Here is a 24,222-nt window from a genome sequence, read left to right as displayed (position 1 = left end):
ATGGATTACTAAATTCCCAAATGCTCATTTCTGCCCTCCCTAACAATTTGCCTGTTCTGTTCTTTTGTACTACAGTGTCGTGGCGCCAGACTTGCGGGGTTACGGACTTACTACAAGGCCTGTCGACTCAGCTGATTACCTAATGGAGAAATTGGTTGAAGATGTGAAAGGACTGATCAACGCTTTAAGTAAGTTCTATCCTAGAAGAGCTTCATTCTTTCCCTTTTCCTTTCCTTTACTTTTCCTGTCTTTTTTCCTTTCCTTTTTGCTCTTGGGAAATATTGCATCCATGGAAGCCTGATTAGCAGTGTTACACAAAGTTAATCGATTTAGGCTACATACGTCGAATTTAAAGAAGTGAAGATTGTGAATGTTTTTTAGTGCATATTTTTGTATTTTCGTATTGTTAGGATTAAAAGTAATTATCTTTAAACTGCAATTCTTGACCTTACAAACTACGACAATTAAATATAGATTGGTCACAACTGAACTTATCCGATACTAAAATCTTAAATTACACCCATGCCTTCCCATTATAGTTTTTCGTCCACTAAATTCAGGAAGTGTAGCCCCGTTGTGTAAGGTACTTTAAAATACCCAGAATGAGACTAGCTAGCATTACTGCGGCAACAGTTTGTAGATGGTTAAGTACCGCAGGCTAACGGGCACTGCACACACGAAGTCGGAAAAGGTGCCTCATAGCTTTCAGCTTTGAAAAAAGGAAACCATTAGGAGAGTTCATATCAGGTGCATCACAAACATTTCAGGTTCTTCTTTCCACTTCATTCTAACGAAGATCGCAAGTTTAAAAACAGGCGACCTAAATTCTGGACCCTCTACGCACTCAGCACGGCTAACTTGCTATATTTCGTTACTAAAGGAAACGAAGGCTTTCAGTTCCAGCTCGCAACATCTGCCTAACATTTTCTGCAAGCAACACCTTTTAAAATAAATGCGAATCGTTAACTTGAAGATCTCGCAGATTCCACTTCACTGCGCTTTGACCTTTTCATAAAAAGGAACACGAGTTTTATAGAGAAGGCAACTTAGTCCAGTCAAAACAGTTATTCTACCTCCAAAACAAGAATCACACAGGTTGAATATCCAGCATGCTGATTTGCATTGCCCTTGAAGCTTTACAAAAAGCCGCCCGAGAGTAAATCGATCAAAGGCGCGCTAACCCCCCCCCCCCCCCCTCCTGATGCGCCCTGGTTGCTCGGCGTCAGCGCCTCACGCCCAACTTAAAGGAATTCTTTGTTCAAACATTCGGAAGGGCGGTTCTGCTATCTGTTGTAAGTTTGTAGAAGTTCTACCATTCTCTCGGCGTGTCCGCTACAGGTGCTTCAAATATACGGGGCGCGCGCCGCTACCCATCCACGGGCTAGCTTACAGCACCCTTATCAGCGGAAACACAAGAGCACTGAATCGGTCTTTCATTTCTCTTTCATATTTCAGTCGCAAGTTGCCATTTTACATCGTACGGGCCGCCGAAACGGCTCTCTTCTTGTACGTGGCTCACTCCCAGAAAAAAAAAAAAGACACTGAAAAGGTTAAAACACCTACTGTTTTTGTTTAGTAACCAATCTTCAGCTGTCAGCAGTTTCATGTGCAGTGGTAGTGGACCGGCAGACCATAATTTTCGTTTATGCACTCTTGCTACGCATATTTCCTCTTTGTTACTTCCCGTGTCAGCAGCAATACAGGAGCATTTTTATATTCCCGAAAGTGGAAACGCTAACCTGCCACAAAATCCCGAACACTCTAGCGCTTACAAAGCGCTCCTCAAGCAGGATAACTGTGAGCATGAAGAAGAGAAGCTATGTGCAGTTTGCCATAAGGCGTTAAACGTTATGAGTTAACCTCAACCTCATGGAGAAAAGGCGTAGCCTTGGAGGGGCACCAATAAATGGCGACAATTTCTCTACAATTTTGCAGCAAAAAGTTTGTTATACTTCTTAGCAGAAAATTTCGGCTACTTCTCCCAAACCAAGAAAATACAGGTACAGAATTTTTTTATTATAAGCCGATTAAATAATGCTCATTGCTGATGTATAAGCACCGTTTCTTCTGTCTCGCTTCTTCCTGCAGATACTGGAGAAAAGAGAAAGGTTGTTCTGGTGGGACACGACTGGGGAGGCATGATCGCCTTCTGCTTCGCCACGCTGTACGAGCACATGATCAAACAGATGGTGATCATCAACGGCATGCACCCCAAGGCCTTTTCAAAGCAGCTGCTGCGAAGCGTAAAGCAAATGAGGATGTCCTGGCAAGTACTTACGCTCACTGCGCCTCACTTGTGCGAAACTATAAGGTAATTTATTGCTGACACAAGGTATTGAGGCAGTGTTAGCTCAGTGATTACCGACAGCCATTGTTCATCGATAATCATCCTCGTGCAGGGAAAAATCATGCATTTGAATAGGCAAGAGCTTCTCAGAGGTCATATGTCTTGCAACGTTTCTTTTTCATTGTTTTTGTGTCTCTTTTCTCAGCTGCATTGCTTATGTTGTTCTTCCTAAGTTTTCTATTTTCTTTTTCTTTTCGTTCTAAATTTGAGCACACTCCGCATTTTCTTGAGCACGCACAACCCATTTCTACTCCACTGCGCACAGATTACTTGTATCTGTTTGTCATGTCCCCGATGGTCGTAGAGTTCTTGGGCTGCAAAAGACATCTGGGCGGTGTGATGGAAATAAATGATTAATTTCTGTTTCCTAAGAGTGCTAGTAAAACGTGACTAAAACGCATGAGACAGCCGTGAACTGCAGCTACTATGCACTTCCTCTTGCCACACGTATGGCAGAGGAATCGGAATAATATGTCCGGGGCACTAAAATATTTCTGCCATAGACAGTCACCCATGCGTGTACGTGTTGATAACATCTTAATTGAGCTTTCATCTGTTTTCATATTTGGGATGGCAAAACGATTCTCTTGGTTTTTCCTGCTAAGCATAAATCACAACAGCTGCAGATGGGCCCATGCAGCTGAAGCCGCAAAACGCTTTGTGACGAAGTCCTCTGGTCTTCTGATCAAGGATGTCAAGAAAGATTGCTTAAGCAGACTAGTCAGCGTTACTAACTGAAGACGCAAAAATCATTCCTGAGACAGCTTCCTCACGCCTTGCCTAAGATCTCTTCTAGGCCAGTATCAAACAGCGTCTTTTTAATACCTGTCAGCAGACATCTTAGTCAAGGCGTCTTGAGAGCTGTCTTAGAAAAGATTTTCACGTCTTCAGCTATAAAAGACGCTGACTAGTCTGCTTAAGCAAACTCTCTTCTCACAAAACGCTTTACGGCTTCAGTTACATGGACACAACTACAGCTGCTGTGCAATATTTGCTCTTAACAGGAAAAACCAAGAGAATCGTGTACACGCATCGGTGACTGTCTGTGGTAGGAATATTTTGTTTAACCCGGACATGCTATTCCGACTCCTGTGCTATATGCGCAACAGGAAGTGCATAGTAGCTGTAGTTCAGGGCTGTCTCATACTTTTCAGTCATGTTTTACTCGCACTCTTAGGTCACAGAAATTCGTCATTTATTTACATCACACTGTCCAGCAAAAAAAAAATCCCGTTTCTTTCGCAAGCACATGGTGTGAAGTTGTTTTCAGAATTCACTGTTCAGGAAGCAATAAAGAGATGTGAAGTCAAATAAAGGCGGTAATGAAGACGAAACAGATCACATACATCCACACAGTAGGAGAATTAAATGCCATTAAGCCAGACGACATCATTGTCAATTAAATATTATGGCAGACGGTAGTCTCTCAAGGCAGACGACTTGAAGCGGAGGATTTCAGTTACATCCCAACAGGCTTGGAAGTGTGGTATAGAAAAGCATGACATCTATCGCTCAAGCAGGCTTCTGTATTTTATAAACCTATCAGTTTGTTGTTCACTTACGACTTCCTGCTTATCTTCATATTCTGGATACGAAGACGACGCTGGAGGTGGCGCGGGAGGGAGCGCTCTCGCTAGGCTAGCTGCCATTAAATCATCTCTCGTTCATCGTTCATCGCGTCCCATTCTTCGGCTAGCCGCCACGTAACAATTGGTGGAGCTTGCGGGGTATCATCGGCGTCCTGGTCCGGGAGCTTCGGCGTCCTACGTCAGCCGTGGTCGTCGGCCGTGAGTTCTTGGTCCGCGCTGAAAGGTGGCACCCCAGCATGCCAGACATGAAACCGACGCCATGACCTACCGACCTACCTACCCGAGACGCCGCTCATATGTGAATACAGTGCCGCCCTGCCCAAGCCGTACGGCACATCCAACGGCCTAGGCCGTCGGCTCCTGGCGGCTCGGAAGCTACGTACACAAGGACTGATTCGCTCATCTCTTTCATCGCGGCGGCCAGCACTACATAACCTTGCCATCTCTCCTGCATCATGATCTCAAGCCAATCACTTTTTTGCGCGCATCTTCGTCAGTATCTTTCTTTCACGATCGGGATGATCGCTCGGTGGCCTCGGGTAACGTGCCGACTAAGACGAAGCCAGAAGTTCTGTGGGACGGCGTGCTCGCGCTAGGCCAGCGTCCATTAAATTCACATATTGTTTATCATTCATGGCATCCCACTCTTCGGATGTCTACCATGTAACACTGTCAGCCTAAGCTCCGAGATAATATGGATAAGGTATCCTCGTACTTGCTCGGCCATGTATGGCTGCAGCGGTATACTGCAACGGTATACGATGAAGGTGTACCGTATTGCGAAACTGCGGTTAGTATTTTGCATACGTTCAGTTGACCCACTCTTTTCATCTTCAGGAAAGGGATGAAATATCACAGTATTTAAAGTACCACTCGTTCAATAAAATTTTCTTCATATTCATGAATCAGATGTGCCACCTCCTTCCGATAGAAACATCGGCTGCTCTTAGCTCGAAGCTCTCAGCATCAGAATTTTTTACGCGCCTCGTTACTGGGCCTGAAATAATTCAAAATTAATTTCGGACCTCAGTCGGCAAACAGCGTTTCGGAACTGAGAAGTGCCTTCACCGCGAACCGTCTTAGCTGCAGTCGACGGGTTTGATTAATTTACTTGTAAAACTACAAAAAATCTACGGAAACCACTTCCTCGGGACCCCATGGAGGCACCGATAGTGCTTGCCAAGCGCATCTAGCATCTGCCTACAATGCACACGTCGGGATCTCCTGTGCGACCATCCCGGTCCCCTACCTACATCGACTGCAGGAAATTTCGGTGGAGGCGGAATTCTAGAGGCCCGTGTATTGTGAGATTTCAGTGCACGCTAAAGAGCCCCAGGTGGTCGAAACTACCGGAGCCCTCCACTACAGCGTCCCTCATAGCCTGATTCACTTCGCAACGTTAAACCCCCTAAACCTAAATCTACCTGCAGGACACAGACCACTTCCATTGATCTTCAATAAATCATCAAGTGAGCCAGCTGCTGTCGCCTCATCGCTGCATACTTACTAATTTGATTCTTAAAAGTTATTCTCTGCCGCCCCGTCCAACTTATGACTTATCTCGAAATCCACTATGTTACCTGGATATACCATTATTTATCTTTCCGCCACCTTGCACATGCCCTTATTACTTCTTAGTTCTCTCTAGAATATCATTTATCAACGTTTATTCCAACAGTCAATTTGCTATCACGTTTTCTCTTAACGTTATTGGAGTACCTAGCATTTGCATTTCAATTACTCTTTACGCTGAGTTTTTCTGTACTTAACATTCATAGATCCCTGAGAGTCCTCATATCGCTCCCGACGCAGTGGTGCAGAGTTTCAGCGGTGCATCACTGCCTGACATGGCAGGTTCTGTCACTGGTAGAATTTGTGCGATCCAGTTTACTCTTCCCGATACAGTGCCCGGGGATGGCAGGTGCTTCCACTTGTTGAATATGAGATCCAAGTTGCTCTCCGACCGACGGAGAAACAAACACGAGGCGATTTTGTTTGGGTCAGAACGACCGGATTAGTGATTTCGCAGTAATATGATATGCTTGACGTTTAAGAGCGCTCGTAAACTTCAGTTCATGCCAAGAAGACACCTTGAAAATGCAGTCCACCCCATTTTTATTCTCCTTGCTATTCCTCTCAAGTACTCCGGATATGTGGTCGCTACCTTCCCTAAGGTCTATTCCTTTACTCGTTTCAGTCGTTTGCTACCTATCACATTTCCCCGTGTTAATATTGGTTTCATATTCTGCCCTCTAATCTAGTCCAAGAGTTTCAATTTGCATATATGTCTTTAATCTTCCTCTCTATTTACCTCTAGTTACTTAACATGGTAGTGTCTTTAGAACTGCTAAGGTATTTTCCAATCATTTTTACTGCCAGCTCTTTCCCATCTAATTATTTGGATACCTCCTGTAAGCACACAGCAAATATTTTCGGAGAGATCGCGTCCACCTGCCAGACACCCGCCCTCATTACGCTTGCATTACAGCGGATGTCTTGCCTGAATGAAATGCTTCATCATATTTTATGAAGGCGATATATAGGCGTTGTTTTGTTTTATTTCTTCTGTGTTGAATGTAGTAGTAGTAGTAGTAGTAAAAGACTTTTAATCGACCATAATTTACAGGCCGAGCATTTCGACCGCCTGGGCGACCAGAAGCCGCTGTTCTTCTTCCCCTTCAGCGCCAAGCCAGTCGAGCCAGGTGGTGATGGATAGAGAGGGTGGGGGGAAGGAACCCGACTGCTGAGCAGCACATTCACATTCTTCGGCACATTCAGATGAATGCAGTTATCACCCCGTCCCGCCTCTTCCTCTATCGCTATCGATCGGACCCTTCCTGTCCCAACTGCCCCTGTATCTATGCGGACCTGGCCCATTGCCTATTCTATTGTGTTGAATGTTTGATGGTGTGAATGTGGTTTAATGTCGAGTACCAATTCTGAAAGCAAACTCTTAGAGCACAGGCTGACTAGGTCTAAGGATGCCCTGATGCTATTATTATTGGATGATAACACCAGCTTCTGTCGAGATAACACCACACTGTGTCCACATGAAGTTTCACAAAATAGCTTCGCAATGGATAATTTTACACGAAACAGGTAATCAATTCTTTTGGTTGATTGGTTTATGGGGTTTAACGTCCCAAAGCGACTAAGGCTATGAGGGACGCCGTAGTGGAGGGCTCCGGAAATTTCGACCACCTGGGGTTCTTTAACGTGCACTGACATCGCACAGTACACTGGCCTCTAGAATTTCTCCTCCTTTCTTTTAATTCTTTATATTTTTTAACTTTTTAATTCTTTTTAATCATCTTAAAAGCCAAGATGCAAAAATCTCTCATTCCTTTTTTCCAGTCTTCAGTAAACGTCTAAAAGGAATTGAAGTATTTTTTATTAACAGACATTCGAAACTAAAAAAATTGACAATATCCGTGATAAATTCTTCCATCCACTCTCCAAATCAGCAACAAATTTCTAAGTCTCATTAAATTTCTAAGCGGTCACTTCGCACACATTTCATAGGCCAGCCAAGATGCGGCCCACTCGGGCGTCCTTAAAAGCATGCTTCCAAAAACCGATGAAGAAAATTTTAATAGCTATTAGTTTGATAGCAGTAAGCATCACAACACAGGCTTAGTTTTTTGTTGTTCCTTCCATTTCCGGCATTGCGTTTTATTGCTCCCGAGGTCTTCTACCGGCAGTTTTGTTAAATAAATCTCATATACTTCCAAAACTTAAGCTCATTGTTCACTATTTTCTGTTATTTATGCAGGTATATGCTTCCTTTCCGGCACCCAGTTGTTCCGGAGGAATATCTTATCATGAACGACTTCAAGTTCTTTGACAATGTCCACAAAGGTTTTACCGAAGACGAGGAAAATGCGCATAAATACATGTTCGCACAAGATGGTACGTACATTCCTCTCCTAGCTGATTCACGCAGCCGCGATGCTGAACGCGGTATTTCACCAGTGTACCTAGGTGGCCTTTTTGCACATCCGCTATCAGATGTTTCCATTAAAAAATTCATATTCGGTAACATCTAAAGGGCGGCTATTAGATTAATTTACTTTTCCCAGAGTACCTAAGAGGCATAACTTGGTTGTGCCCACAAAAGCACGTGCACAGCATATGCGCTAAGCAAGAAGCAAGAATATATTTTCTGTTCGGCTTTCTCAGTCGTCCTTTCTGCCAAAAAATGCAGCGGCACAAAGACAATGCTTCTTATCCTGTCACTGATATCATTGGCTATGGTTTGGATTTGTCTTAGTTAGTCTGCCAAAGCCTCTGCTTCGTCGAAAGTAGGTGTAGGATACCGCCGCGGTGGCTGAGTGGTTATGCCGTTTAACTGCTGACCCGAAAGACGGGGGTTTGATCTCGGCCGCGGCGGTCCAATTTCTACGGAGGCGAAATTCTCGAAGCCCATGCAGTGTGCGATTTCAGAGCTCGTTAAAGAACCCCAGGTGGTCGAAACTTCCAGAGCCCTTCAATACGGCGCCCCTCATAGCCTTAGTCACTTTGGGACTTTAAACCACCATAAACCTAACCAAAGCACGTAGGCATAGGAATGGTTTATTGGGGTTTAACATCCCAAAGCGACTGAGGCTATGAGAGACGCCGTAGTGAAGGGCTCCAGAAATTTCGGCCGCCTTGGTTTCTTTAACGTGCACTGACATCGCACAGCACACGGCCGTCTATAATTTCACCGTCAAGAAATTCAGCCGCCGCGGCCAGGATCGAACCCGCGTCTTTCGGGTCAGGAGCCGAGCGCCGTAACCACTGAGCCACCGCGGCGGGGTGGCATAGGAATGAAATCTATTGCAGGAATGGCGTACCACATAAGACGACGGCTCGCAGAACATACTATCCGTGCTCGTTTAATATCTCGGCCAGATCTATAGCTTTGTCAACGTACTGCCGTCCTCACCTTCTTCTATTCACTCGCTTGGTTTGGTTTGGTTTGTGGGGTTTAACGTCCCAAAGCGACTAAGGCTATGAGAGACGCCGTAGTGGAGGGCTCCGGAAATTTCGACCACCTGGGGTTCTTTAACGTGCACTGACATCGCACAGTACACGGGCCTCTAGAATTTCTCCTCCAAAGAAATTCTAGCCGCCGCGGCCGGGATCGAACCCGCGTCTTTCGGGACAGCAGCCGAGCACCATAACCGCTGAGCCACCGCGGCGGCTATTCACTCGCTTGGTTCAGCTGGAAACTTCGGTTCTCCAGATTCTTACCACCCTCCAAGCACAATCAAAGCAATTGGAATCCTTCACATCTATGCTCCAATCCGTCCATGAGTCACTGCCCCCGGCAAAAAAGAAGGAACGCGTACCATCGCGTTCCTCTCCACTATCATAATGGCATTTGGCGAGGACCTCGAGATTGTGCAGTGGAACTGCCGAAATCTTTCCCACAATACTGGTGGAGGGGGGTCCCCTCCACCAGTATCTACTCACCCGCCCCTCTCTGCCTCATTTTCTCCTTCTCCAGGAGACCCGGACAGCCCGCAATGTCCTAGGCTACCGCGCCTACCATGCCACTACGGCCACACACTTGCGTCTATTTATGTACGCAGTGACGTGCTCGTAGAGCAAATTGACATCCCCTCCACCCTCCTTAAATATTTAGTTGGTGTGGTTTATTACCACCCATCTTCCCGCATCTCACTCGTCCTTTTGTCTTTTTACAACCCCCCTGTCACTTTCTCTTTATTCTCTGCTCTGGGCAAATTCCTTCACTCCCTTCCTTCTACCTCCCATCTCCTCTTTGGTGGTGACTTTAATGCCCCTCACACACTCTGCGGCTACCCACAAACCCTCAAACCCGGCCGCCTCCTCCATTGTCTGTCCCAGGAACGCCACCTCACCCTTCTTAATACTCCTGGCTCTCCTACTCGAGCGGGCACTGCCTCACAACGCCCCACGACACCCGACCTCACTTTCTCTCGGGGTTCACTTTCCTTTCGCTGGCAGGTGACAGCCGAAACTCTTCTAAGTGACCACTTTCTCATCCACATCACCGCCTCTCTTTCCCACATCCCTCGCTGTCATCCGGTTATTCACACTGACTGGCATGTTTTTCGCACTAATCTCTGCTCCGACTCCTTTCAATCCTACGACGACTGGACGTCGCGCATCTCTGCAGCGCTCACGTCCAGTAGCCGTCGCGTTCGCTCTCGTTACCCAATCCGAGACCCAGATCCTCACCTTCTCCGTTTATGGCGTCGCCGTAAACGTCGTCAACGCTCCTTTCGCTCACAACCACACAATGCCCAACTTTCCTCCCGGATCACTGCTCTGCGGGCCGAGATCGTCGCCCACTGCGCCTCCCTCGAGCACTCTCGTTGGAGTGCTCTTTGTGATGGCCTTGATTCTTCTTTGCACTCGCGATCCGCATGGTCTCTTTAAATCCCTCCTTGGCACTAAGCCTGCCCTTGCTCCCACTCTAGCTAAAGCCCTCACTCAGGGGACTCCCTCCGAAGTTTTTGATCAACTCGCCTCTCTGGCACCCTCCTACCCGGTGTACTCAGGTGGACCTAACCCCGATCTGGACCAATGCTTCACTCTCCGGGAGCTCGAATCTGCTCTGGCTGCTAATGCTCACGCTCGGCTCCCGGTGAGGATGCCATTACATACACCCCACTTCGCAACCTTCCTGACTGCGCCAAAGAATTCCTCCTTCAAACCTACAATGAGGCCTGGCAGAGCGGCTGCTTGCCGAGCTCCTGGACATCCTCCCTTATTTCTATGATTCCAAAGCCGGGCAAACCTCCCTCTCTCTCTAACCTCCGCCCAATCTCCCTGACGTAGTGCGTTGGTAAGACCCTTGAGCGAATGGCTCTGACTCGCCTCTCTGATTTTCTTGAGGCACGGGAGTTCTTCCCCCATTCTCTCATTGGCTTCCAACGCCGCGTCTGTGCACAGGACATGTTTCTGATTCTCCAGCAAACGTTTCTGTCCCCTACACCCACTCAAATTTGCGCACTTGTGACCGTCGATGTTCGCAAGGCCTTTGACGGTGTTTGCCACGATCACATCCTTTCTCAACTCGCCTCTTTAGATTGTGGCTCCCGCATGTACTCCTATATCCGCTCATTCCTCTCTAAACGTGTGGTTCGCTTTCGAGTAGATACCCACTTGTCTAACCCACACCACCTCACCCGTCGCACTCCTCAAGGTGCTGTTCTCTCTCCTACTCTTTTCAATCTCGCTATGGCCCCTCTCGCCTCCCAGCTAGCTGAAATTCCCGACCTGCATCATATATTTTACGCCGATGACATCACACTATGGTGTTCATCTGGCTCTCCCGGTCACGTACAGGACACCCTGCAACGTGGCCTAGATCTCATCGACTCCTTTCTCACCACCGCTGGTCTCTCTCCTGCTCCTGAGAAATCCGAGCTTCTCCTTCTCAACCATTCCTCCTACCAGCGCTCACACAACCACTTCGTCTCTCTCCACCTTTCTGGCTCTCCAATTCCTGTCGTCACACAGTGCAAAGTTCTTGGCTTCCCTTTGCATGCGGCTAAGAATGTGCAGCCCTCCACCACGCTGTCACCACCTGCCACTCTGTAACTCACCTCCTGCGGCGCGTGGTCACTCGACGCTCAGGTCTCCACGAGGCTCACGCGTGCCGAGTTGCCCACGCGCTGGCCCTCAACAAGGTCTTGTACTTTGCACCCTACGCTTCCTTCACTCAGACTCAACTTAACGCTCTTGAGACTGCCCTTGTGGGCCTCTACAAGGCAGCTCTCAACCTCCCTATCACTACCTCTACCACTAAGCTCTTTGCCACAGGCCTCTTCCATCCTCTTCGTTCTCTTCTCAGTCTCCATCGTGACTCGCAGCTTGCCCGGCTTTCCCTTACCCGTCAGGGTCAGTGGTTATTGACTCAAGCGGGTATCTCGCCCATTCCAATCTCCCCGTTTACCTCTCATATTCCCACCCCCGCTCCCAATCTTCGTATGCTTCCCCTCCCGACAACATGTCCCCCGTCCTGCACGCCGGACGTCGTCATGCGGCCGCACAGCACCATTCCCCTCTCTTTGATATCCAGGGTGTAGCTTACACGGATGCCTCTTTCGTGGCTCCTCGAGGTTCCTGCGGCTACGCCCTGTACCATCCACACCTCCCTGCTCCTGAAACCCACACCAGCGGGCCGCATCTACACCCTCCAGACGCATTGTCCCTCGAGGTTCTCGCCATTGCGCATGCCCTCCAGTCATTTGCCCTCCTTCCCTCTCTCCAAGAGTACACAGTCTATTCAGACTCACAAGCCGCTATACACCACATACAGAAACGCACCCTGACCCCTTCTCTCCAACAGGAGGTCGAACGAGCGGTCTCCGCACTGCAGCCTTCCATCGTTTTCCTCGGGTCCCTGGGCATTCAGGGATTGACAGCAATGAGCTGGCCCATCAGCTCGCCCGCGACACACTTTTCCGGGCACCGTTGATCCCCTGGCCCAAGCCCTCGGAGGACGGTGGGAGACTCACTCTTCGCCGCACCATAAAAGAGGTCTACCTTGAGCTCCGCCTCGACAAACGCCTTTACCCTCCCCCTCATCCATCACTCACGGTGCCGGAGTCTCGCCTTCTTCGGCACATTCAGATGAATGCAGTTATCACCCCGTCCCGCATCTTCCTCTATCGCTATCGATCGGACCCTTCCTGTCCCAACTGCCCCTATATCTATGCGGACCTGGCCCATTGCCTCTTCTATTGCCCGGCTGCTCAGCAGTCGGGTTCCTTCCCCCCACCCTCTCTATCCATCACCACCTGGCTCGACTGGCTTGGCGCTGAAGGGGAAGAAGAACAGCGGCTTCTGGTCGCCCAGGCGGTCGAAATGCTCGGCCTATAAATCTTGGTCGAATAAAAGTCTTTTACTACTACTACTACTACTAGACATGGACAACCCCTTCGGCATCTCATGCTGCTTTTGACGTTCTCATGTTCTTTCGACAGCAGGATTTGTTATATTTTGTGCTTTCCAGCGCACGAAACGTTGCCCGGCTTTCAGGGCTCGATGCCCCTGAGTATTCGCCTGCTTTCCTGCGTCCTCAGCGGCATCTTCAGCCGCCTTGGTTGCCCTCTCTGCGTTGAGTGCGTTCAGAGAAGGCAGCACTGTCCAGACCTATTTTACATTCCTTTTTTACATTTTATTCCAATTTAGGCTAAAAACCTGTGGTTTGTGTGTGTACGCAAGCCTCCACCCGGAACTCCTTATTTCGGGACGGGTAGATGCAGCTCCTAGCACCAACAACTCAAAATGAATCTCTCAACTACGAGCTTTAATACACTTCCTACCCACCTCCAGCATACAGAAGCCACCATCTGCCAGAAGCCCATGCGTCAGTGGAACGAATGAGAAAGCCAATTCAGAGTGGCAGTGAAAAGGCAATCAATATAAAAGCGAAATGGACAACCATTAGAGCTAACGCAGATTTGTCGCAACAAGTCTCAAGTTCGCCCGTGAATTTTTTTTTCCCCAGGCACTTCCTAGCTCATGGCTCATTCTGCTCCGCTCTCCGGCGGCAGAATTTTACGAATCCTAGAAATGGTAAAAAACAGCACACAACTTTCACCAACTATGTGGAAACGTAGAACTCATGGATAAATGATAGCGATGGCAATGAAAATGATCTATTGTCTTTCGATATGTGCCAGTGCGAAGGGAGCACTGCCTGTACTTTCATTCAGCAGTTAGCAGCGCTCTGGAATGGCGCCATCTCTCACACAGAAGTATATTTATTCGCTAGAAAGTAGTGCCGTTCGTATTATACCTTCAGCTTTAATATTTGCGGCGATGGCCACTAGTCTCTGGCACCCCATGTAGGAGCTGTTGAAATGGCTCGAACTCCACTCGGAACACTGGACAAGAATTTTTTTCTACATTCAGTACCAAGGCGCCAGATCATTGTGCTGTGCAGACGCTTGATTTTCGCATTGGTTTAGACGTCAACGTACTCGAGGTTTCGGGACAATCTACAATGCATTTGCAGGAAACTGGAGCATTTGATGAACAAAGCATTTGATAAACTAGCTCAACTCTCCATTTTATTGAACGAAGTGTAGGGATGAACCGCAAGGAAACAAATAACGCTGCTCTTGCTCCTGAAATTTTTAGTGATCACCTTCTTAAGTCCCGTCGCCTTGCTGTCTTGTAAATATGATATTGTGGTTCCGTGCTACCCTGACCCTTAATTTTTCCGATTCTTCCTTCTTATACACTGAAGCATGCGTCTTTTCACTCAACTCATATGAAGAAACCATGCACTCATTAACTGACCCATCAGCTTACTGATCAACATCGGCAAAGTCGTCAATGATCTTGTTCCGAATTTCACGATCCATGTAGTGTTTGTCTGGTGAAGACAGGATGAAGACAGCGCGCGCTCAGCGCTTAGTTTACCACTTCGGCTCTTCGCTTCTGCCGGGCTTAGGGCAGTCAATTCACAGTGAAGTCAATCGTTTTATCGTTACTGATGAGAGCGGTTGTAAAAACAAACTTGCGAACACAACGTGAAAGAATGCTCCACACGGTAAAAATTGTATATGTAAAAAAGTGCCTGTTTTCTCTATCGCTCCCGAGGAATTGACATCATTGAAATTAAGTGTCTGTCTTTCGTTTGTGCTGCTGTAAATAAAGCCAGAATAGAAAGCAAGATTAGTTACAGTGAGCGTTTTCGAGAGCTCAAATAATTCACATATTAGTTCAAGCAATTTATGACATGCTACAGCAATTTATTTCTTTGTAGCCGTAGTGTCTTAAATCTTTGTTTCTGCATTTGGCAGTTAATGCTGAATCGTATGACTCTTACAACTATTTTTCAACTGACCCAACCGCAGGGAGCTCTGTGAAAACTGTACTTAGTTATTTTTCCTGTCTCTAGGTGCACTGACAGGTGCCATCAATTACTACCGAGCTTTCAACAACGATAGCGACCAGCTGAAAAACTTTCCATATCGTAAAATCAACGTGACAACGCTCATCTTGTGGGGGGTGCAGGATGCATTTCTTACTACGCCAGTTGCCAAGTACAACAGAAAATGGTTGAACAGTTCAACTGTGGTTTACTATCGAGGGGCAGGCCACTGGCTCCTGAGGGAGTGTTCCAAAGAGGTCACAGAACAGATCACCACTTTTGCGATATCCGGAGTGCCCTCCAACCAACCTCGGATGAGAAGGCGAAATGGGGAAGCATGTGCAGCGTACGACACTCCAGGAGACAGTTGGCTGCAAGCCTTATTTCCATGGCTTCCACGCGACGCAAAGGTTCCCGCTTTCGAGGAGGAATAAAACCATTTCAGGTATCTATGCGCATTCATATGCATATTCCCTAACACGGTGCAACCGTACAAGAAAAGACTTCGGGGTTTAAGTTGCCTTCATTTCAGCATCATGACCGAATAAATATTTCAATTTGTACGTTTTTCATTTTGTGCTTTTGTACCGAGTTGCATGAGCCACAAACCTAGTTCCGTTAGATTCAGTTTACAGTTTTCCTCTCACGTCTTTGTATGTTCTCAAAAACAAGTTATGAAGAAGTTAACGCGAATATTACACTGGGGACTCAAGAAAGAGCCCTAGTCTAATATTCCCGCGAACTTTTTCACAGCTGCAGCTTCAACTATCAAGGCAAAAAGCTCTCCTGAACTGCCAAAAAACTTCCGTCTGCATCTTTTTCCTGCTTTCCTACAACCTATGCACACATCAATTCATCCTAGCATGCAAGACAGAGAAGGCGTAGCCAAGTGCATAAATATTTGCGTATCTAATCTACGCAGTTAGGAAGAATACATTTAAAATCACTACCTGTTAGAGCCTCGTTCTCCGACTTTCCCGTGAACTTTGCTCTCCGTGAACATGTCTGCCCTGCGTAGGCAACTCACCGCTGCTGGTTGGAGAGGGATGGTCAAGGACGAGCGGTAGGGATAGGTGCTGTGAAGAAGAGGACGCTCTCATGCGCACAGGTTGTTCTGAGAGACGGTACTAGCCGAGTTCCGTCGGCGTGATCCGTGTTTCTAGGCGTGAATAGCAGCTGTGCTCGCGCACTTGAACCGTACTAACCGCTTCAGCGACAAACTACAAGGTTCATTTTATACTGGAAAAGTTCTCTCGCCAAGCAGTGATACAATTATTCCTGTTGACTCTTCAAGAGGCGACTATCTTTTTCTAAAGTTTGTTGGGAAGCCCAAAGTAGCAATGGTTTTTGACAGTAGAATGGCATAATCGGAGAGCAACGCCAATGGACTGCCAGTTATAATGGCAGAGAAAGAGACTTTGCATAGATAGAGTTGGTCTCTAGGCATGTGTTAAAATCACCATGCACCACCCTGAACACCGAGGTCCCGCTGGAAGGAAATAAAGAGGCCACTAGGACTGCTAAAACAGCCACTTTTACTGAAACGAAAAATGGATTGCTCCTTCCGTGTCCGTACATCCTCATTTCAATTGCAATTTCAGCTGCATCTCATGCTCCGCAGAACGCACGGTTATTTGCATTGCCCATTTTACCCGGAAAGCAGTTAAATGCATGCTTTCCGATTCTCCTCCGTCGTTGACTGCCTAACACGTAGTAGTGGGAGACGGACAGAAGCGTTGCGTCACTAGAGTGTTTCGTTATGCCAAACACAGGTTCAGGCGCCATTTTGACTCTTGTCGGCGTCATTTTAGGCCGACTTTCAGACTTGACTCCACTGAGTGCATTGTGCCGGCAGGACGTATGGTCCGTAAAATATTTTTGCTCCATGGTATTCCGCGCATTTGATTCTCTAATAAGACCGAGTGTTACCAGAAAATATTCAAAGTCATTTTTTAGTTTCCTAAAAGCAGCAAACATTTCGCAGCTTACCCAGCTAGGAACTCTGTCTTATGAAGAGCCGTTACCTTCGGAAAATGAATGCGACGTAATCCTCTTACGACAGTTGGGGGACTGTGGTAGTATAACTTACCAATACTTTTCCAACAACCGGGACAAGTTACCTTGAGCGGCAGTTGCATGCTGACCAAAGACGTTCAATACGTTCGACCGCTTCTCATTAAAATGACCAGCTTTCTCATCCACGAATACTCCCACGATCCTCAACAAATAACGTTCACCACTTCTGGCAGCCTAATGAAGTAGCTGAATTTACTAGGATAAATATATATACTGCACTGACCAAGTTCAAGTCCTAATTCATTTGCACCTAGAGTGCTCACATGGTAGGAAAAACTGCTTACCTGCTTAAGCAGACAACTTTGTGACAGGCTGCATACAAATGCGAGTGTTTTTTGTGAGCAGTTGATTTCGTTGAACAATTTATCAGCCATCTTCTATTACTGAAATGAGTGTTAACACAGTCATCATTCTCCAATCCCTAACTACAGCAATACATGGCCCATTTATTCGTAGTATACAGGAACGTACACTTCACTCCGCGCTCTTGTAACAAAGAGAAGAGGAGTGTTCCGTTTACTGAAGTCCCGTGCATTCAATATCGACGCAACTGTTGCGTTGAGCAGGCCACAGTGCATCCTTGCGATTCGCTTTGAACTAGTCTTGGTCGCCAATAGAGCTGAAATAAGATTTTTGTCATAATATAAAGGAGTTTACACACCCAACTTTCGGGTGCGGTTTCAGCAGCCGAACGAAAACTGTGACGTCAGAGTGTGGTTACAGGTCACGTAAGTCATTAAAAATCTGCAGTATAAATGCTGCTTCTACATTCGCTACCATTCCGGCCTTTGTGGAAGGCTAACGATGAAAGATGAAGCAGCGATTATATTGACATTTTTCTATGCCTCACTGAAGTATAACCACACTTTGACGACACACCAATCATTCGGCTCTTGAAACCGAAACCAAAACAGCATGATAAAAAAATTCGATTATAAATTAAGTTGCGCGTAAGCGAATGCGACATGGTGATCCTGCATATTAGTGTCTTCCGCATCATTGTACAGAAGACAACATGCTAGCAAATGTAGGTGTTTATACTAACCTAAAAAAGTAATTCTTGAATGAAAATATAGGGGGCCTGGTGCTCTTTACGTCATACGCTCGACATGAAGTACCAATATAAAGCAAAAGCTGTCATATGTGCAAGTAATCGGATGTACCGCGTAGAAACACTAAATTAGTAACACTGAACATTGGCACGTGCTACCTTTACACTTATTACCACAGTTTCGCACCAACTAGTCTCTAAAATAGAAGAAGGTCGACCACATTGGCAAAAGCTCCTGCCGTCCTTTTTCGCTCCTTCGGTCCTTTTTTGGTGCAGCCAGAACAGTGGATAGCAAAACAACTTTTTAAAATTGTCAATCGTCGTGCAAACGCAAAGCTGGTGTATCACAGGTAGCAAACAGACATTGCAAGCAGCCGGAACATTTTCCCCTTGAGGGTCAAAAAAGTTCGCTGCCTGTTTCCACATTACTTGCTCTTTCACACCCCGCCGCATGGTAAGGTCATTCCGTTTTCTGTGCCTATTTCGGCGTCCGCATGACTGAATAGGCGCGTCATTTCTCCGAGCCAAGTAGTAACTGTATCGAGTGTTCGGGGGCCGGAGCAAAGCTTTGAGGTGTAGCTGAGCTATTTCCTTACGCAGCAGGGTCAGAAACGTCGTCTGTAACATGTGCCTAAATGCACTGCACCTTGTAAGGAAAGTCGCTTGTTTCTAAAAACACGTACAAGCAGCTCCATAGAGTATAGTGAAGCTTCTCTGGAGCTTCATAGCATCCTCCCAATCACTGAAGGCTGCTACTCGCCCGTACTAGAGCAGCCACTCTTCTGCATCTTCGCATGCGGTGCTGTTGAAAGTGGGCGGCATTCAGGCTGTTGGTTGATAATCAGAGCCGAAATTGTAGGTGGTGCCATGAACAATGTCGAGGCTTCCTTCTGGTGTGAAGTCCAGTCCTTTAGAGGACCGTGTTCAAGAGGCAACCTTAGGGAATGGCGGCTACTTCACAGTCCGTCTTAGGTGGCGTTCCCTGTGTTCACTTCTTTGGTACGCCTTGGGCAGCATAGAGGGGTCTCACGGAGGTGAGAGTACCAGTGACATCCGTTCCCAAGCACTTCTGCCAGATACTACGTAATCGTGGCAAAGCCATGAACAACAGACACGCTTACTAACGTGGCACTGAAATGAACTCTTCATTGGGCTGACCTGCGCACAGAAAGAACCGAAACAACTCGGCGGAGGCTATAGCAGCAAACGTGCTCGGTGGTCGTTGAAGAACAAGATCACGGCCACCTTCGCACCTGCTCAATTCAAATACACAATCTCGTATTTCATATAAGGGGCATATAAGAACGACAGTCATCTGGAACAACACGGAAACAGCTGAGCGTGATTATGCCGTTTTCAGGATGTTATGGTGCCCTCTTGCCTAGAAAACATAAAGAAAGCGCAAAAATAAAAGATCTGAGCCGAGACCAAACAGCCTTTTCGACATTATAGTAAGTTCCAAAGAAAATACGCAAAAATTTTGCATCGCTCCAAATTTCGGAAGTAGGCGAGAGAGAATCGGGCGCATAGAAGCTCCGAGCGCTGGGAAACAACGTTAATGAAGCAGAATTCAAGCTAATCTAAACAGCATACAGTTCACCGCCTTCATGGACAATACACTACGAAACACTAGTGTCCGGCATATTTTGATAGGAGCGCGACAGCCAAAGGAAATTCCGATGTCCCTGCAAGTGAAACGTAATGAGTGAATATCTCGGGCCAAAAAAGCAGCTTATAATGTTTGTGTTCCCCTCTTTCCCTCCGCACGAATTCCGTGATAACTTTGAAACATCACAGAAGAGTAATTTCATTTAGATACCGCAATCAGCAGAGCCTTGAAATATATTTTTTAAAACTTGTGGTTAGTTCCTGCAGACACGGTGCGAAACACGTCCAACATTCCCACACCAAAATTTTGAAAATTAGAAAATTCTAAAATTTATAACCAAGCAAATAAATTGTAAGGTTCGAAAACAAAACAAACTTTATACAGCAATGAGACGATACAGAGGATTTCACAGTCACTAGTACAAGCACATACAAAGTGATTAACAAAGCAATGCAACTCGTGCAAAGTTAAACTCGAGAGAGGCCACAGTACAAAAGGGATATTGCACCTAAGGTGTACTAACACAAGAGACAGGCAAACAAACAAAACAAAATTTGTTTACCGGACACTGCGATAGTCCGATCGACGACCAGAGGTTCACGACGATGCCATCCCGCAGACTGACGCTCACTGCCTCGTTGAACCGCTGCTGGGCGAGTGGTGTTGTCCCTGTAGTCGAACGGGCGCGCTTCTCTAAAGCTTATACGGCGGCTGGGACCAGTCAACAGCGGTAAATGCCCTTCTTATGTAGATTTGGTCCACGTTTTTCAGTTCTTCGCGCCAAGGCAGGCGCTCATACACACAGTATCGGCTGTGCAGTCTCCTTCTTCTTGACAAACCGGCGCGCGTCACCAATTGTTGAACGCCAAGAGTGGCTTCGAGTTGCTTCCAGATTTTCTGGTCGGGCGCCGCCGCCGACGCGCGAGTGAAGAGGGATGGGGCAAGGCTACGCCCTCTCTGCGCTTCGCATAGGCGAACAGTGGTGGAGGGGACAGCAACACTCGAAAGCCTAGTGGCTCTCCGGGGTTTCTTTCCCCCCGGTTTTACGACGCGCGTCGGCGAGAGCCGTCCGCGCGGCGTTGTTTTTATGCGAAGCATACTAGCCGCACAACCGAGCTCTTCCTTATTTATTTATTTATTTACAAAATACTGCAGCCCGAGGGCTAAGCAGAGTTCGCAATATAACAACAGCCAAAGATCACACCAAACTTCAAAAAAAAAGAAATAAAACAGACAAACACTACAAAACACCTGTATGATCAACATAAATGCAGTCAGAAGTAAAAGGTTGCTGTATGAAGAACATTCTCAAAAAGAAAAACAAAACAGGAAGAAATATTATAAAACACCAGACGTAGGATTCCAAACAGAACAGATGAGAGGGGACAAGCGTTCTTCAAAATCATGAACATTACGCGCGGAAAAGACGAGAGCTGTCAAGCTGTTCCACTGAGCGATAGTGCGAACAAAAAAAAAGAGCTTTTAAAGAGGTTTGTACGGGCAAAGTACGGCGTAAGGCTGTGGTCATGAACGTTCCTAGTATGCCGGGTTAAGCGTGGGCGCCGCGTGGGTTAAACGTGGGGCTGCGCCGCGCGCGGCCGCTTAGCTACCACTTGACCTACATCGGCGCACCACGTGATATGACGTCACAACAGCTGTGAAAGCTGGGGCTCAACTCGTGCGCTCGCTTGCGGACGCGCAGCCTCCGCCGGCGGTATGCTTCGCATCCTAGGCTTAACCATAATCTAAGCCAGGCCATTTTTTTTGTTTCTATTCGGAAAAATGTGCCGAATTTTGTGACAGTCAGCCACCTCCCCACAGAAAGAGCAGAGGCCAGAGAAAGAAGGATCGAAATGTCTGAGTACTGCCGGGCACAGTAGAGTGTTAGTATAGATTCATGGTGAAAACAGCGCGGGAAAAACAAATGGACGACGAAAGACACAACACAAGCGCTGTGTTTTGTCTTTCTTTCGTCGTCCGTTTGTTTTTCCCGCGCTGTTTTCACCATGAATCATTACCAACTAGCCCAAATCGCAGCTTTAATTAACCTGTTAGTATAGAGCCAAATAAGTATTCTTTCGCCCGCTTTTCCTAGCCCTTTGAGAGTAGCCGGGTATTGACGGTGCGAGTCCCGGTAATGAGCTGATATATCTTTGAATGTTAAAGGAGGACAGGTGTCCTGATCCAGATCGGGAGGGTCTACGTCAGGGGCTCAGTGAGTGTGCGGGCGGCCGAGTTGACGGCCTCGTTCTCTGGTAAGCCCTTGTGATCTGGCGTCCAAATAAGAAATCGAATTATGGGGTCCTGGTGCCCAGCTGCTCTTCGAAGTATTCTTTGCGTTTTAGCCTTTATCCAGCCCAGCTCACAACTCCGACAGGCCATTCGCGAGTCGGATCAGATGAATTGAGGTTGAGGGTGGCAGGCAGCCAAGGCTATTGCTACCTCTTCCGCGGGGGTTGCGCTAGGAGCCTTAAAAGTGAGGCCGACCATATGTCTTTCCTCGTGAATGACTGCGGCCGTGTGCCATCCTCCCCTGAGATGGTGTGGGCCCGCAACGTCTACGTAGACAACGCTGTGTTTGGAGCCAGCCATAATTGCGGTGCAGGGCGTTCACCCGCGCCTGACGCCGTTCATTGTGGTCTTCTTGGTCCATTTTGGTAGGAAGGGGTCGAACACGGAGGGCGCCTCTGCAGAGTTTGGGCACTCGTATCTTTTCCCCAATGTGATGGTCGTGTTGTATATATAGCCGGTCCAGAAGGCGACGCCCAGACGCAGTATGGGCAAGATGGGTGTACTGATTAGTGAGATGGGCCTCACGCAGCTCCTGATAAGTGTTCACCACCCCCTATACAAGGAGCCTCGCTTTGGAGGTAGAAATCGGGAGGTCGAGCGCCCTCTTCACCATCTTGCGGAGAGTAACCTCCAAGATGCCTTCATGATGCGTGCGCAAGTACAGGTATGTAGTCGAATAAAGAATTCGACTCGTCACAAAACCATAGGCGAGTCGCATCGCGTCCTTACTTCTGAGGCCCCCACGCCTACTGGAAACGCGGTGGACCATGCGGGCCACTTGATCGCCAACCTTGCGAAGCTTGGCTAGGGTTGTGTCAGTGCGGCGGTTTTATTGTTTTATTTATTTATTTATTTATTTATTTATTTATTTAACCATACTGCAGGCCAATGCTTTGGCCCTAGCAGGAGGGGCATTTTACAAACAATCCAAAGTAAAAAGGCTACACAAGCAAAAGAAAAATGTCCAGAAATTTTACACTAGTAAGTCTGGCAACAAATGAATACTTGTCCACAATAAAAGCTGGAACAAAACTATACAAGAAAAAGGACATCAGTCCAAAATACAAAAAGTACAACGTAAAGGGGCATTAATATAGAAAGAGTGAGAATATGACATGGTACAGTGCAAGAATACAGTGCAATCAAGGCGCCTCTACTTGGGAAAAAAAAGACATTCCAGTTCTGATAGAAAGTTGTTCGATTCAAAAATGCTCGGTGGTAGTTTGTTCCATTCATTCACTGTTTTGGGGAAAAAACTGCTCTGGTAAGAATTGTTTTTTGCAAAAATCGGCGCCAGTGTGTATTGTGTAGTGTGCCTTGTTCGCCTGGTGGTAGCTTTCTGAATGCAGTCTGGAAGTTTAAACGGGACTTTACTTGACAAAAATTTATGAAGGAGCAGAAGTCGATTTATTTTCCGGCGTATTGCTAATGTTGGAATTTTATGTTCTTGCATGAGTAGTGAAGGAGAACCTAGTCTTCTATATTTTCCAAATATAAACCTCACTGCTTTTCTTTGAATGCGTTCCAATTTTTCTCTGTCCTTCTTGGTGTAGGGATCCCACAGCACCGACGCGTATTCCAGTCTCGATCTTATACATGTGTTATAGGCTAAAAGTTTTGTTCTGACGGGAGCATTTTTAAGCTTTCGTTTCAAAAAGCATAATTTTTGAAAAGCGGAAGCACAAATATCTGTGATATGAATGGACCACGATAGATTATTTGTGAGGGTTATTCCTAGATACTTATATTTATCAACTACAGAGATCACAGTCTTGCCTATTTCGTATGTGAATATGCTGGGGTATTTCTTTCTTGTAATGCGGAGCAGAACAGTTTTTTCCCCGTTTAATTCCATGCTCCACTCTTGACACCAAAGACCAATAGCATTCAAGGCAGCCTGTAGAGAAGTGTGGTCTTCCGTGCTCGAGATCTTTTTAAAAACAACACAATTGTCTGCGAATAACCTGATTGAAACATCATTTGGTAAAACATCTACGACTTTCATTTTTCACCCTCATCTGCGATGTCTTCCCTAAGCATAAGCCCGCTTGCATCCCGCCGAAAAACTGAGTCCTTAAAACTTCTTCACTCCATAGTCCATTCTGCTAATTGCCTTTCAGAGGGTAAGCATATCTCGTTTTCAAAACCATCTGCAACCAGAAGCCATCACGATCTTAATATCCAACCTTTTTTTGCCCGCACTAACGTTTTCAAATACAGTTTTTTTTTCCGCGCACTGTGGAGTGTTGGAATTCTTTGGACGGCAACATTCGTGCACTATCAATCTCTGATTTTGCGTCGGCAATTGAGTCGTAGCATTGTATGTTGTTTTTCTAGCGTTTATATTTGTAATGCTTGTATGTACTCTTGTATGCGTGGAATTGTTCCACATTT

At 46.7% G+C, this 24,222-nt stretch overlaps 1 protein-coding gene across 1 annotated transcript in view; it reads left to right on the top strand.

Moving 5' to 3' along the window:
* LOC149333835 (uncharacterized) overlaps window positions 1-15,234 on the top strand; it is a 45,119-nt gene extending 29,885 nt beyond the window's left edge. Inside the window, exons 5-8 of the mRNA XM_089556122.1 lie at window positions 76-188; window positions 2,089-2,266; window positions 7,709-7,845; window positions 14,828-15,234. Coding sequence (XP_089412248.1) covers window positions 76-188; window positions 2,089-2,266; window positions 7,709-7,845; window positions 14,828-15,234 — 835 coding nt within the window. The remainder of the gene's footprint in view (window positions 1-75; window positions 189-2,088; window positions 2,267-7,708; window positions 7,846-14,827) is intronic.
* Window positions 15,235-24,222: the final 8,988 nt, after the last annotated feature.

The sequence above is a fragment of the Amblyomma mixtum genome, chromosome 8 (assembly GCF_055824585.1).
Source record: "Amblyomma mixtum isolate Tamu chromosome 8, ASM5582458v1, whole genome shotgun sequence".
Taxonomy (NCBI): domain Eukaryota; kingdom Metazoa; phylum Arthropoda; class Arachnida; order Ixodida; family Ixodidae; genus Amblyomma; species Amblyomma mixtum.
This window is presented reverse-complemented; position numbering and strand designations above follow the sequence as displayed.